Source organism: Ischnura elegans, chromosome 6, assembly GCF_921293095.1.
Source record: "Ischnura elegans chromosome 6, ioIscEleg1.1, whole genome shotgun sequence".
Lineage (NCBI taxonomy): Eukaryota > Metazoa > Arthropoda > Insecta > Odonata > Coenagrionidae > Ischnura > Ischnura elegans.
The window spans coordinates 77,619,097-77,631,109 of NC_060251.1; the positions used below are offsets into that span (position 1 = coordinate 77,619,097).

The 12,013-nt window shown below is 37.4% G+C and overlaps 2 protein-coding genes across 2 annotated transcripts in view; one reads left to right on the forward strand and one right to left on the reverse strand.

The window, feature by feature from the left end:
- The window catches only part of LOC124161028 (SET and MYND domain-containing protein 4-like), a 41,936-nt gene extending 36,656 nt beyond the window's left edge, over positions 1 to 5,280 (forward strand). The window contains exon 15 of the mRNA XM_046537170.1: positions 3,005 to 5,280. The gene's annotated coding sequence lies outside the window, so the exon portion shown is untranslated. The remainder of the gene's footprint in view (positions 1 to 3,004) is intronic.
- Positions 218 to 3,231, reverse strand: LOC124161031 (protein singles bar-like). Its single transcript, XM_046537173.1, has 4 exons — positions 3,106 to 3,231; positions 2,561 to 2,743; positions 2,181 to 2,324; positions 218 to 404 (listed from the first exon to the last, which is right to left on the reverse strand). Exons 1-4 carry the CDS (start codon positions 3,229 to 3,231, stop codon positions 342 to 344), a joined length of 516 nt encoding a protein of 171 aa, XP_046393129.1. The 3' UTR covers positions 218 to 341.
- Positions 5,281 to 12,013: the final 6,733 nt, after the last annotated feature.

Genomic DNA, 12,013 nt, shown 5'->3' on the forward strand with positions numbered 1-12,013 from the left:
ACAATTATTTACTCCACTTAAAATATGTAGGTATAAATGAGGCCTAGGGTTAATAAGATTCAGTGGAAACCTATCAAATGTATGGACTCATTAGATCCATTGACTAGGGATCAAATACCATTCATTAGGGTTCTTGATGTAATGAATAATTAATTATGTTTTTGCATAATAATAATAACATAATAATAATAACATAATAATTTAAGATACAGTAAATTTTAAGGCGATGCCAACTTTCCTTTTTAAAAGAAAAGAAATAAGGCTGCATTAATGGAATAAATCATTTTAGGATAAATGCAGAAGAAGAAATTGCTTTGTTCACATAACCAATTATCATACTCTCAGTTCCTGAATGCTTTATATGCATCTATGCCATGAATGATGGCTGCAAAGAAGCACATAACCTGGAAATTAAAAGATGTTGAATCAGCTTTCAAACATAAATTAAATGTTGACCTTGTCAATCATAAATGTGTAAAATTACTTTGCAATAATAGATATATTTATAGAATTGAAACAGTTGCATTGTAATTCTGCTTAAGTGTTACATACTCTGTGGATTTTTAATCGCTAGCACATGTGCAAGATATTTATACCAATAGTGTGATTATGATATGAACCAATCCAAAATCTCTTTGATGCTAAGTTTGGATGGAGGCAAGATGAAGAGGAGAAGGTAATTTTCCAATATAATGCCTAGATCATAAGATCATTTTTCCCCTCTTAAGCCGTGATCACACTTGGATGTTTTGCAGCCGATACTAACCAGCCGCTGGTAAATATCCCCATCACCCAGTAAATCTGTAGGGTTCACATAATAAGTAAATAGCCACTAGTACAGTTGCTGATGATGAATTGAAAACATTGTGTATCAGTTCAACATGTCATCTATTACTTTGAGTCGTGAGATTTTTAGATGTGTGTTAAATATTGGAGTTAGGGAGTTGTGTGAACAGATGTTGAAACAGAAAAAGAGGTGATGGTGGGTTAGATCCTGGAGAAATGATCTGGGGGCAGCAGCAAGACTTTTTAAGGAACTGGAATTGGAGCATAGAAACATATTCGCTGTTATTCACAAAAAGAAATAGAAAATACAGCATAACAAAACTAAGTAACACTCTATAAAACCAACGAGACACAGGGGTGCAACAAAGAATTAGGGCTAGGGGGGTTTTAGGCACAAATAATACACAGCGGTGTGGGGGTATTGCATACCCACCAGGGTCAGCAGGAGTTGCGAGGGCCCTCCTTTAGAAAAATTTTAAGAATTATGGTTCAAAATGGTGAGTTTAACGGCCTTCTGATGGTAATTTGATTAATCCTTACACTATTCTATTAGTAATACTGATCCAAATAAGTAAAATGGATTAAACTTAAAAATTTCTCTGAGCTCTGGGGGGGTTTTAACCCCCAAAACCCCCCCTCGCTGTTCCACTGACGAGACACGTTTTAATTCACCAGCTGCTTGGGAGCTATTAGGGATTCACATTGGCTGACTGGCACCAGGGAGGGGATCACGTGACAGGCAGGGGAGAGTAAGCAGCACTAAAAAGTTAAACGTGTTCAACTTCTGATTGCAGATAGTTAACACTAGTCTGGTGGCAATCACCAGCTGCTAGTTCTGGAACAGACTAGGCTGCTTGCTGGAAATATTACGAGTGGCTAGTTAGAAGCGGCTGCTAAACACCCTAGCATGCCCGTGGCTTTAGATCCCTCCAGGAATAGCCTTTCAGGGACCAAATAAATGATCACTCGATCCGTCATTTTCTGAATCACATGGTCATTCCCACCGTGCCTTTTTCCATTGCATATTCCGACACTTTCCGTTTTCAGTGACAAAGAAAGGGACGTGCTGAGTGAAGGAAAATGGGGATGGCTTTTCCATCGCTGGAGCCATCGAGGAGAATGATCGTGAGACATAGTCATTTTTTCTGCCATTGCTGGAGTGATCAGTGGTACTGTCCCTCCAAAGGGATGGAAAAAATGATTGTGTTATTCAGGCTTAAGCAACAAAATTCGTATGGGAGTGTAGATGTTTCTTGTCCAATGAATAACCTGTCATATGAGGATTTCTCATGGAAAAACATATTTGCCTTTTTACATTGACATCTATATTAGTTAAAACTATATTAAGCGTGGTATTAGTTTCGTACTTATATAACAGAATAACAGTTACTTACATAACATGCTGAAAGTGCTGGGTATGCTTGGCCAGCAAATGGTATAGCCATGTATAATGGGAATAAAAATATGTTCACTATGAAAGCCAAGTATCCCCCAGAAGACAGGTAAAGGATACAGGCTAAGCCATTGAATATCCATTCCTGAAAACAATTAAACAGTGCCTTTAAAAGAATATAGTAAATATGTAACAACCTTCTTGATTAATGAGTGCTCCACAGTCTATCACTGCTTTTCCAAGCCCATTTTTCCTGTTTATCTCTAAGTGTTATTTATAACACTGCGAGTTCATCCTCTTGCTAAGAATTATTGTTAACAGACAAGATGGGCTGGAAAACTTTAGAATGATTGCAATTTACAGAGATATATGTGTACTTACAAAAGGTGTTGTCCTTATTGTCTCGATACTATGTCGAGAGATGATACATGAAATAAGCATCACAATTGAAGTTAAGAGACAGGCATTTGCAGTTGTGAGGCAGGAATCATAGGAAAATCCTATTATTGATGTCTGGCTGTGGCCATATTTCAGGAGCAGGCTTTGAATCCCACCAGCTAGAACCTGGGGAGAAATTATGTTTATAACTCATTCTTTCTTGGAGATATTTATTTTTTTTTAAATTTTATTCTAAAACCACCGGATACAGCTCTCATTGGCCATTTTACACCGGGGTGTTCAACGTATGTAACAGTAAACGTACACAAACAACCATTGCCCATTAGCTAGCTTTTGTGATATTTACCAATGGTATCAAATAAATAGTGCATTATTTTTTTAAATTTTATAACTGACTCTCTCATGTTGAATGTTTCATTTTTATAGGTTTCATCACTGCCTGTACTAGTCACTTGTTCTAATAGACTGCTGAGAAAGAGTAGGATAATTCCCATGGCCCAAAAATGTGCCATCAGAAGAGTACTTACCGCTTCAGCAATCTTGTACTTTGCTTCGGTAGAGGTGAAGACGTTGAAGGGGATACAAGGGAAGCATCTACTGCAGCAACCTCCATGTTTCACCACTCTTACCGCCCCTGGTTGTCTATTGCCCATTATACTGCCAAACTGTGCGTCTAGGTGCAATGCCTGGATGGTATAAAGTGAGTTATTTATTTTCCAAGTTTTAACCACTTGGAACTGTAGTAAATATGTGTATTAATAATATCTGTGTATCATGTCTTCCATGTGATCTTCTAGAAAGAATTGATTTCATTATTTAATCTATGAGTTGGCTCTTGTTTGACAATTCATGCTGCTTATGTGGAATCAAATGGCCCAATGGAGAAATCCATTTCAAACATTTGGTAGTTGATTGCTGATAATACAGCCCTTCAGTCATTGGGAGGTAGTGTTTCTTTTCTAGGTTCTTTTTCCTGGAGCACTCCCTCCTTGATTTATGGGTGTAGCTTTGTGTAGAGCATTTTTGAATTAACTTTTGTGTATTTCGGGGCCATAACTTATATACTAACTGGAGGCATATAATCCATGATTATTTTGCTTGAGCCAAGAAAGAAACAAAAAAAGCATTAAAATGTGAGTTGAAGAATTGAACTCTACAGTAGATGGCACCATATATTGTAGTGTGTTTAGTATGTATTTCATTAACTTTATGATGGAATAATGATTTTTCTTGCTTTTGATCTCTTATCATGATTAGGGATTCAGGTAAGTTGCTTCCTACAGAATGTCAGAACTGTCATGATATGTTGAAATTAGGATGAAAGTGTATCGTATTGGGACATAAATTCATTATTCTTTCAACAGCGTTTTTAGCATCCTGGTCAGTTTGAGTTACCCTGGTGGATGTGATTTTTTTTAAACATTCCGTTAGTATTGAGGAAGAAAGTCTCATGAATGTATCTGGAAGTAAATGGAAGTCTAAATATCAGGTATCCGAATTTAACTGAAGAAAGTAGTTGTAAATTTTCAAACCTAAGTACACATCTATAATACGGCTTATTTCAATGTGTATCTCAATGTTTAAATGTATATCCTACCATGTGGAATATAGAATGTCATGCTTCCAGCGATCTATATCCGCTTGCCTCAGTAATCATGGTTGCAACTCCATATCCCAAATAATAACCTTCCCTTCATAAACCAAACAGTGACACATCAATGTAAATTAGATTGCTCTCACTAAGTGTCAATTATTGTCACCTATCGTCATTTTTTTTCCTTAGTATTTGGACTCTACCTTTATCTCTTCCTTAGTATCTGGGTAAAAGTAAATTCCTGAGTATGAATACCTTTTTCTTTCGACCCATTCCTCTAGTTTTTTAACCTTGCTTGCAAGCAGGCACGTAGCCAAAAATTTGCTGAGGGGGCACTTGAGAGGTATGGGCTGCCTATCGTGGTAACTTGCTGTCGATACGCAAGCTAAGAAAAACCATAAATTTCATTGAATTAGCTCTAAATTTTTTTTTGTATAGTGCTGAGGTTTATAGTTATCATTGGTACTTCCAGTAAGGCCATAGTTAACATAGTTATTACTCCATAGGTGTTTTCTTTCATTATCCACTTAATTTTTCACAAAAAAAATCAACTTTTGGGATATAAGGATCAATGTGTTTCTTCAAAGTGATTTGGTGGCAGACATTATTAAATGTAACCAGCCCCAGAACTAGAGTGGGGAATGGGGGGCACTTACCGTGGGTAATATATTTCAGGGGGCTCAAGCATTTGAAAAGTTTATTTTAGAAAGTTATTTAATTTTTTAATAAACTCATTAAAATTAAATATTGTAAAGTATTTAAAAATAATATTGATAAAAATTCTTAATAGCAATCGTAGGGCATGTAATTTCAACTACTGCATCTCTAAAACATGTATAGCTTATGAAAAAATAGCTCTCAGAATGCAAAATTTCTGTAGAGGAAAAATCTTTTGCCTTGACAGATATTACAATTTAAGTGCACTTGTGGGTGAGTCTGTAAAGATACACAGGTGGTCATTCTACGGCTATTTATTGAATAATACCTATGGTGAATGCCCTAGCGTTTAAAGTCCTAGCTGTAGCCCTGAGAGTGTAGCACTATGTGTACAAACATACTCCCCTCTGGCAATGTACATCTGGCAGCATAAACCATATTTTCCTTTAAGGCAAAAAAATCAGCTGGGAAAGATGATGTCTAAGTAGTGCAAGTGGTACAATATGTGATACAAATTTGGAAAATGATTTATCTTCTATAGAATTTATATGCTCTTTATATGCTTTTGTTTGCTTAGGTTTGCTGGGAGCCTTGATGAAAGATTTGTATTTGCTATCACCAGTTCTTATCGGCTCACCAATATTGTGACAAGGTTCAAATAGTGGTGAATGTGGGAAATTTCCTTAAGGCAGTCTGAATCATATGTGGATGCATTCATAGGGGTCTTAATGGCTAGATGATGTGTAGTATCAACTTTGATGTCACTGCTGATAAATGCATTCGGTGTAGGTAGGAGTGTATGTATTCCAATGGAGAAAGATATGATTCCCTTCTCTGTTCAATGTGGTGCCATCTACTTATTTTAGTATTTTATTAGAATTTTGATTGAAATGAGTGTCATCGTGGCATTTTATCATGATGCAGGGAAAAATAATTCCAAGAAATCAAATATACAATATCAATGTATGTGATTCACTTTTAATAGATATGCTAGAATTTCCCCACTCCTGCCAGGGTATTAATCATGCAAAAAGGAAATGTGGGAAAATATGCATTTTTAGCATTAAACAATGCTTTTTTATGGCAATATGTACTCGATATCACTTTTTGTGATGATAACTTTGATTTGGTGATTAAATTAATAAATATAAGAAGTCAGAGTAATTATTGAAGCCCAGGAGTTGGAGTTACTAGAATCAGGATGATTGAACGCCCAATGAGAAATTGACTTTAAGGGTTATTGAATTGAAGCATTCCTATTTTCTTGTTTTTTTACTTTTGTACCCTGTGTAGTACTGTCCATGTCTTCCATTAGCTGTTATTTTTATTCCTGTGATAGGTTTAAAGTCACTACAACCAACCTGGATGGCATGCTGTGAGTTTTAATATCATTTATTTGAATAGGTAATTTTCATATTCAGTGTACTTATAAATATGCAATTTAAAAATTTCATAAACCATAATTGATATATGCGTGGTTTGTTGAAGCTAGGACGTTAGCAAAAAGTTAACCCAGATTGTCAAGATAGGCCAAGATATCTGTGGCAAATGTACTACAAGCTATGCTGGATGAACTGCATCAGGGTATCTTTGCTTAAGTGGCTTCCAATAGCAATCATGAGTGTTTTACAGCCTTTTTTGGCAGCGTACCATATATCCTTTTGTGTATTTTCACCATTCCTCCCTTTTGTCCTCCTATCTTCCTCTCTTCCCTTCAAAGTAATGGAAGTATACATGTGTGTGGTTTTTTTAACATCGCTAATGGACAGGTATGTAATTTTGAGACCATATTATGCCTTAATGTGTATCTATGTATTTCAATGAGAGTAAAATTTTCATGTGAATATGTACTGTAATAATGCATTTGTTGGCCACATATTGTATAACATTCAGTGCCAGAATATTAGAAAAATGGCTGAACCACTTCTTATCAAAAGAAATACAGTTTTTGTGTGAATAATTCAGATTATTTTATTTGCACTTACGACTTACTACCTTATTTCTCCGAATATAGTTAATTTTGAGGCATCAGTTTTGGGAAAAGATTGAAAAAAATGCATAGGAATATAGTGCCCCCTTTACTTTTACCATCGGCATTTTTGGAAAAAATGGCGGGACTCTAATCACATATGTACGGTATTTATGTTTGTACCCAGTCTTTGTAACATTTTGGCACATTTCTGTTTTATTAGTCAATATCTATGTACGTGGTGCGCACACATGCACATACATTCTTCCTCATAGAATAATCCTCTAAAATCGCTGGCACAGTAATGGTTTTCCTGGTTTCGCTAGGGGGAGAACCCGCCCGCCTTTGTGACGGTGCGGGATTCCTCGTCCCATCCCTTCCTTCCCTATCTCCTCCCAGGAGACATCGTCGGACTCCTATCGCGGCGACACCACCTTCCTTTTTCCTTCCTGTCCTCCCCCTTCTGTGGTGCAGTGGTGATAAGCTTATAGCTTCAGACTTCGGCCAGGAGAATAACCCTGCGAACCCACCCTAGGGTTTTGAATCCACTGTATATGCATGGTACGATGACATTTGCTGCATTATATACTTCTGGTAGATGGGGGGTAGAAGGTTTTTATAAGTACACAGTATAAGTGTATCTTATACAGCATACATATGTTATACACTACATATATGTGTATTTAATGTATGCTATTGCATGCTTGCTGTCGGGGTAGTTACTCAAAATAATGTAATTTCATCTAATTCCATACATATGATAGTGCTTCTAGTAATTTAGGGTGCTCCACATTTACCTTGCATAACTGATTTATTTTAATGATTGTATTGTTGCTTATGGACTTCAAATAATTTCTACATGCTGCACCAAGGTTTATTCAATACTGAGCTTATGTTGACTTAATGTCAGATTATTGTATCACACATGATAATAGATTTGGGGTATGTCACCCCAATACTGTTTCTGGTGTTGGGCCTATGTGGGCTTCACTTCGGACTTATGTCAGCTTCATGTCGGTGTAAGATAGATGTTGGTCCAATGTCGGGCCGACAGCGGTTTCGTGGAGGGCCAACGTCGGTTCGATGTCGGGCCGACATCGGGTGGAATGTCGGCTGTAGCCCGGCTGAACGTTTTCATTCCGACGATGGACCGACGCACAGTGGTCCGGATTCGGAAAAAGGTGGACACTTGAAACTCGCTTAGACTATATAAGTTATGTAGTAATATTTCTGGGGTATCACCTTCCACGCTTACTTTTTCATAAAAAAATGTTTGCTTAGATATATTGCGTCAAAGTAGCACTAATTCTAATGGAAACTTGATTTTTCCATTTTTTCGAAAATTACGTATTTTAGATTTATTTTTGTCTTTATAACGCCACCAGTTATATTGGTAAACTAACTTTGCAATATAGTAATATAGACATTGCACTGTCATAAAATATAGATGTAAATCTTTTAGAGATGTTGATGATTGCTGTAGAATTATTTGACGAGGAGTAATTTTTCGATTTGCGCTTATTCGGCTATTGGTGACAATAAAGTACAGTATTATAAAGATATTAGTAAAGACATCAGCTGCAAGTTTTGGCAAGTAAGCGAATAACAACGATTTATGTTCCTAGCCGTGGTAGGCGTGAGCGTCGACACGCTAATATCAGCGCAGTGTAGGCACATGGTAAATTGTTCTCCCTGTGCTTCATGGGCCAGAATCACAAAAATAAGAATTTAAGCATTATTTAACACTATTTTATACTTTGTTACCATCCAAACTTTATCTATGTGCGTACCAAGAGAATAATTTCGGTCTTCGAGGTTAAGCGCAGTTGTGACACTGGGAGAGGAGAAAAGAAAAAATATTTTCTTCGATCGCTTCTCAGAACGACTTTAATCGCGTTTTGGTAATCTATTGAAGTAAATACGACAGGCTACATGCACTGCTACTGGGAAAAAGCACTACCGCTTCCCTTTCTTTCAATCCGAAGTGACAATAGAGACCCGTTACCCGAACACGTGCTGGACCATAGAGAAGTGGGCAGGGGTCCCTAGTCGGGACATTTTGCTATGTTAACTTGGCGCTGGGGCGCAGCTAGGAATTAAGGCTGGGGGGGGGGGGGGGCAACTAATACCGGGGTGTGTCGAGGTATGGAATACCCACCAGGATAAGCGGTAAATGCGAGATTAATAAATTGCGGAGTTTTAAGATAAATGGTTCAAAATGGTGAGTTTTACGGCTTTCTGAGGGATATTTTATTAATCCTTACACTATTCTATTAGTAATATCAATCCACTTAAGTAAAATGCATTAAACTTAAAAATTTCTCTGAGCTCTGGGGAGGGGCTTTATCCCCCAAAACCCTCGCTGCGCCACTGACTTGGCGTACCACCCAACTTGAGTTTATTACTTTCCTAGTGGCGGTCTGACGTGCAAGTGAAGCTGCTCGTGTAAATAGATGAGGTCTTTACCCTTCACCCGCCTCCTTTTGGACGGGTTTTATTGCAGGTCCGCCGCTAATATTCATTTTCGCAAAAAATCCAAACATTTCACATTTCTCTTTACGGGGTCCAAATCTACCCCTACAAGTTATCCAGGGGAATACCCACATTTCCATGGGTAAAGATCACTCCTCTTTAGACCAAATTTTGGTCGAAACATTTTGTTACCCTTCAGTTTCTCCTTTTCTGTCGATGTCAACACATACCCATCACTAATTGAGAAGTCCTATTTTGGCTACAGTTTTGAGATTTACAGTGACCTTGGAAAGAAGTTATGGTGTTGTGATACTAAAAAATTGTGATTTATTAGTTCCTGACAACCATAGAAATGAGGATTATTGAGCAGGTTTCATTGTTTCATTTATTTCCGTTTCTAGTTTCCGTTTTTTTTAAATCGGTCTGAGACGAGGTACCGCACTAATTTTTCATATTTTCCCTTCTATTTGACATTTAAACTTTTTAGAAAGAAGACTGTTGTGTAGCTTTTTTCAAACCTGTGTTTTTTATTGTTGACTGCCAAAAATGTCATGGACATTTACGCGGCGAGAGCTGCACGAAAAAATGCTGGAGAAAAAAGATAAAACCATGGATGCTCGAAAAAGGAATTTGAATGCATATCTAGAGAGTTTTTTTTCAGATTACACGATGAGGAGGCAAAACTTGAGCTTGTTAATTTTTTGAACATGAATTTTTTTATTCCTACGAGAGAAGATGGCGAGCTAGTTCGCGATCAAACTTTTTTTTAGAGAGGAATGGCTCTTGGTTGGACAAACTAGTTGATTTTCCTGATGTTGTATTTCGCAACCTTGCAAGCACCTCAGGTTCCTATTTTCCTAGTATTCTAATAGTGACATGGGGTCCCCTGGGATATTGTTCTAGTAGTCTTAATTTTTAACAGCTACCTCCGAGGTAAGAAGTGATAGGCCAAGTAAATAATTCACTGACGTCACTACGCGCTCCAAAATGAGGAAAACGAAGTTGCTAGAAGTCAATTAATTTTCAGGAGTAGAATAAGGGTTAATCTTTCAATTATCAACAACTTTGAGATCTCTGTCTTGCGGATTTTTGATTGATCCAGTAAAATTTAAAAAGTTCTGCATGGATACAGCGTAAAATTTTGTGAGACATTATTAATGGCTTTACATGCCACCCACAGTGCACAAAGTATTAATACATGGTGCAGATGTCATCGAGTCGGCTCTTCTTCCTATCGGAGAACTGTCGGAGGCCCATGGGAATTGCGTGATTCCTGCAGGAATCCCGCAATAAATATATTAGAAAATATCGCGAGCATCATGCGAGAAAAACATCTCGACTTCATGCAAATGAGGATATTTTCCGGACACTGATCCTAACATCGGATCCTTTTATTAGCACATTAGGAACTAAACTGAACAAATGCCGGGGCCTTAAAGTTCTTCCGCAGGAGGTTCGTGATATCTTGGTCTTGCAAAAGTCTCATAATTCTGCAAGCGAATGCGAAGAGTAGGAGGATGGGAGGGATTCAGAAGACTCTGATGATGAATAATCATAATATATAATTGAAAAGTTATAAGGCATTATTCATGCTTATATGAGAATAAAAGAGTCAATTAAATACTATTTTGACACGTATTTAATAATTACTTTTTAGTCCATTCAGAAGAACCTCACGAAATCGAAAATCGCACCTCTTCAACGTAAGGATCAGTGCACCCAATTACCCTACTTTTAGCCGTTTTTTTTGTTTATTGACTAATTTCAAAGATCACTCAAAGATAACTCATACTATATAACTAATTATCATTTATTTTCATATTTTATCATGATTACCGGTTGTCTATGCTGTCAGCTTTACAATTAGCCAGATAATAAGTTAAAGTTCCACGATATCGCCTAAAATAATAGCTTTTTTCGTAAAAATAGCTGCAGAAATGAAAATAGTACGCCAAGAAACATATGTGGAGCAATTTTCAAAGGCATCCAACGAAAATCTGATTTTTCTTTAACTTTTTCGCGATCCGGACCACTGCGACGTTGGCTGCCGGTGGTGGGCCGACCTGTGCCGCCGTCGTACCGACATCGGAACGCTACCTGGGCTTCCTCTAATCTCACGTGAGATCGTTCAAAATGCTTGCTTTCAGTGTCAATACGTTAATATATGCTTCAGTACGTTGGTTTTGTTAAAAAACTGAAGGTTTAATTATTTTTATTTAAGATTAGTTAACACGAGTATTTAATTTTACTGTACCGGGATTAACCGTGGTGATGACTATACGGAGTCACAAATTGTACGAAAAATCCACAGAAAAAATCATTCGCCTTAACTGGAAATCGGGATATCCGGGTTCGAATACCGTCTAGGCGAATGACTTTTCTCTCTGTGGATTTTTCGCACACTAGTATTTAAGATTACTAAGATCGTAGTCTAGAATCACATTTTATACTGTTTCTTGAGAAAAAAATAATGATACTTGTAAATACCCCACGTGAGATTGGGTGATAATCGGCTTGACCCCTTACCCCACCACCCTAAACGCCTCACGTAATTAATGGATGCCCCCTTATCTTCTCTGACAATTGGCTGACCAGTGACCACGCTATGTTGAAACTAGGTGTGGATTAAGGTCGTTTTGGTTGAGTGTTTCATTATAATGAACCACCAAAGAAAAACGGAAAGTATACTTTGTGGCATATGCAATATCACTCGATGACAATGCGTCTGTGATATGCTACGCAT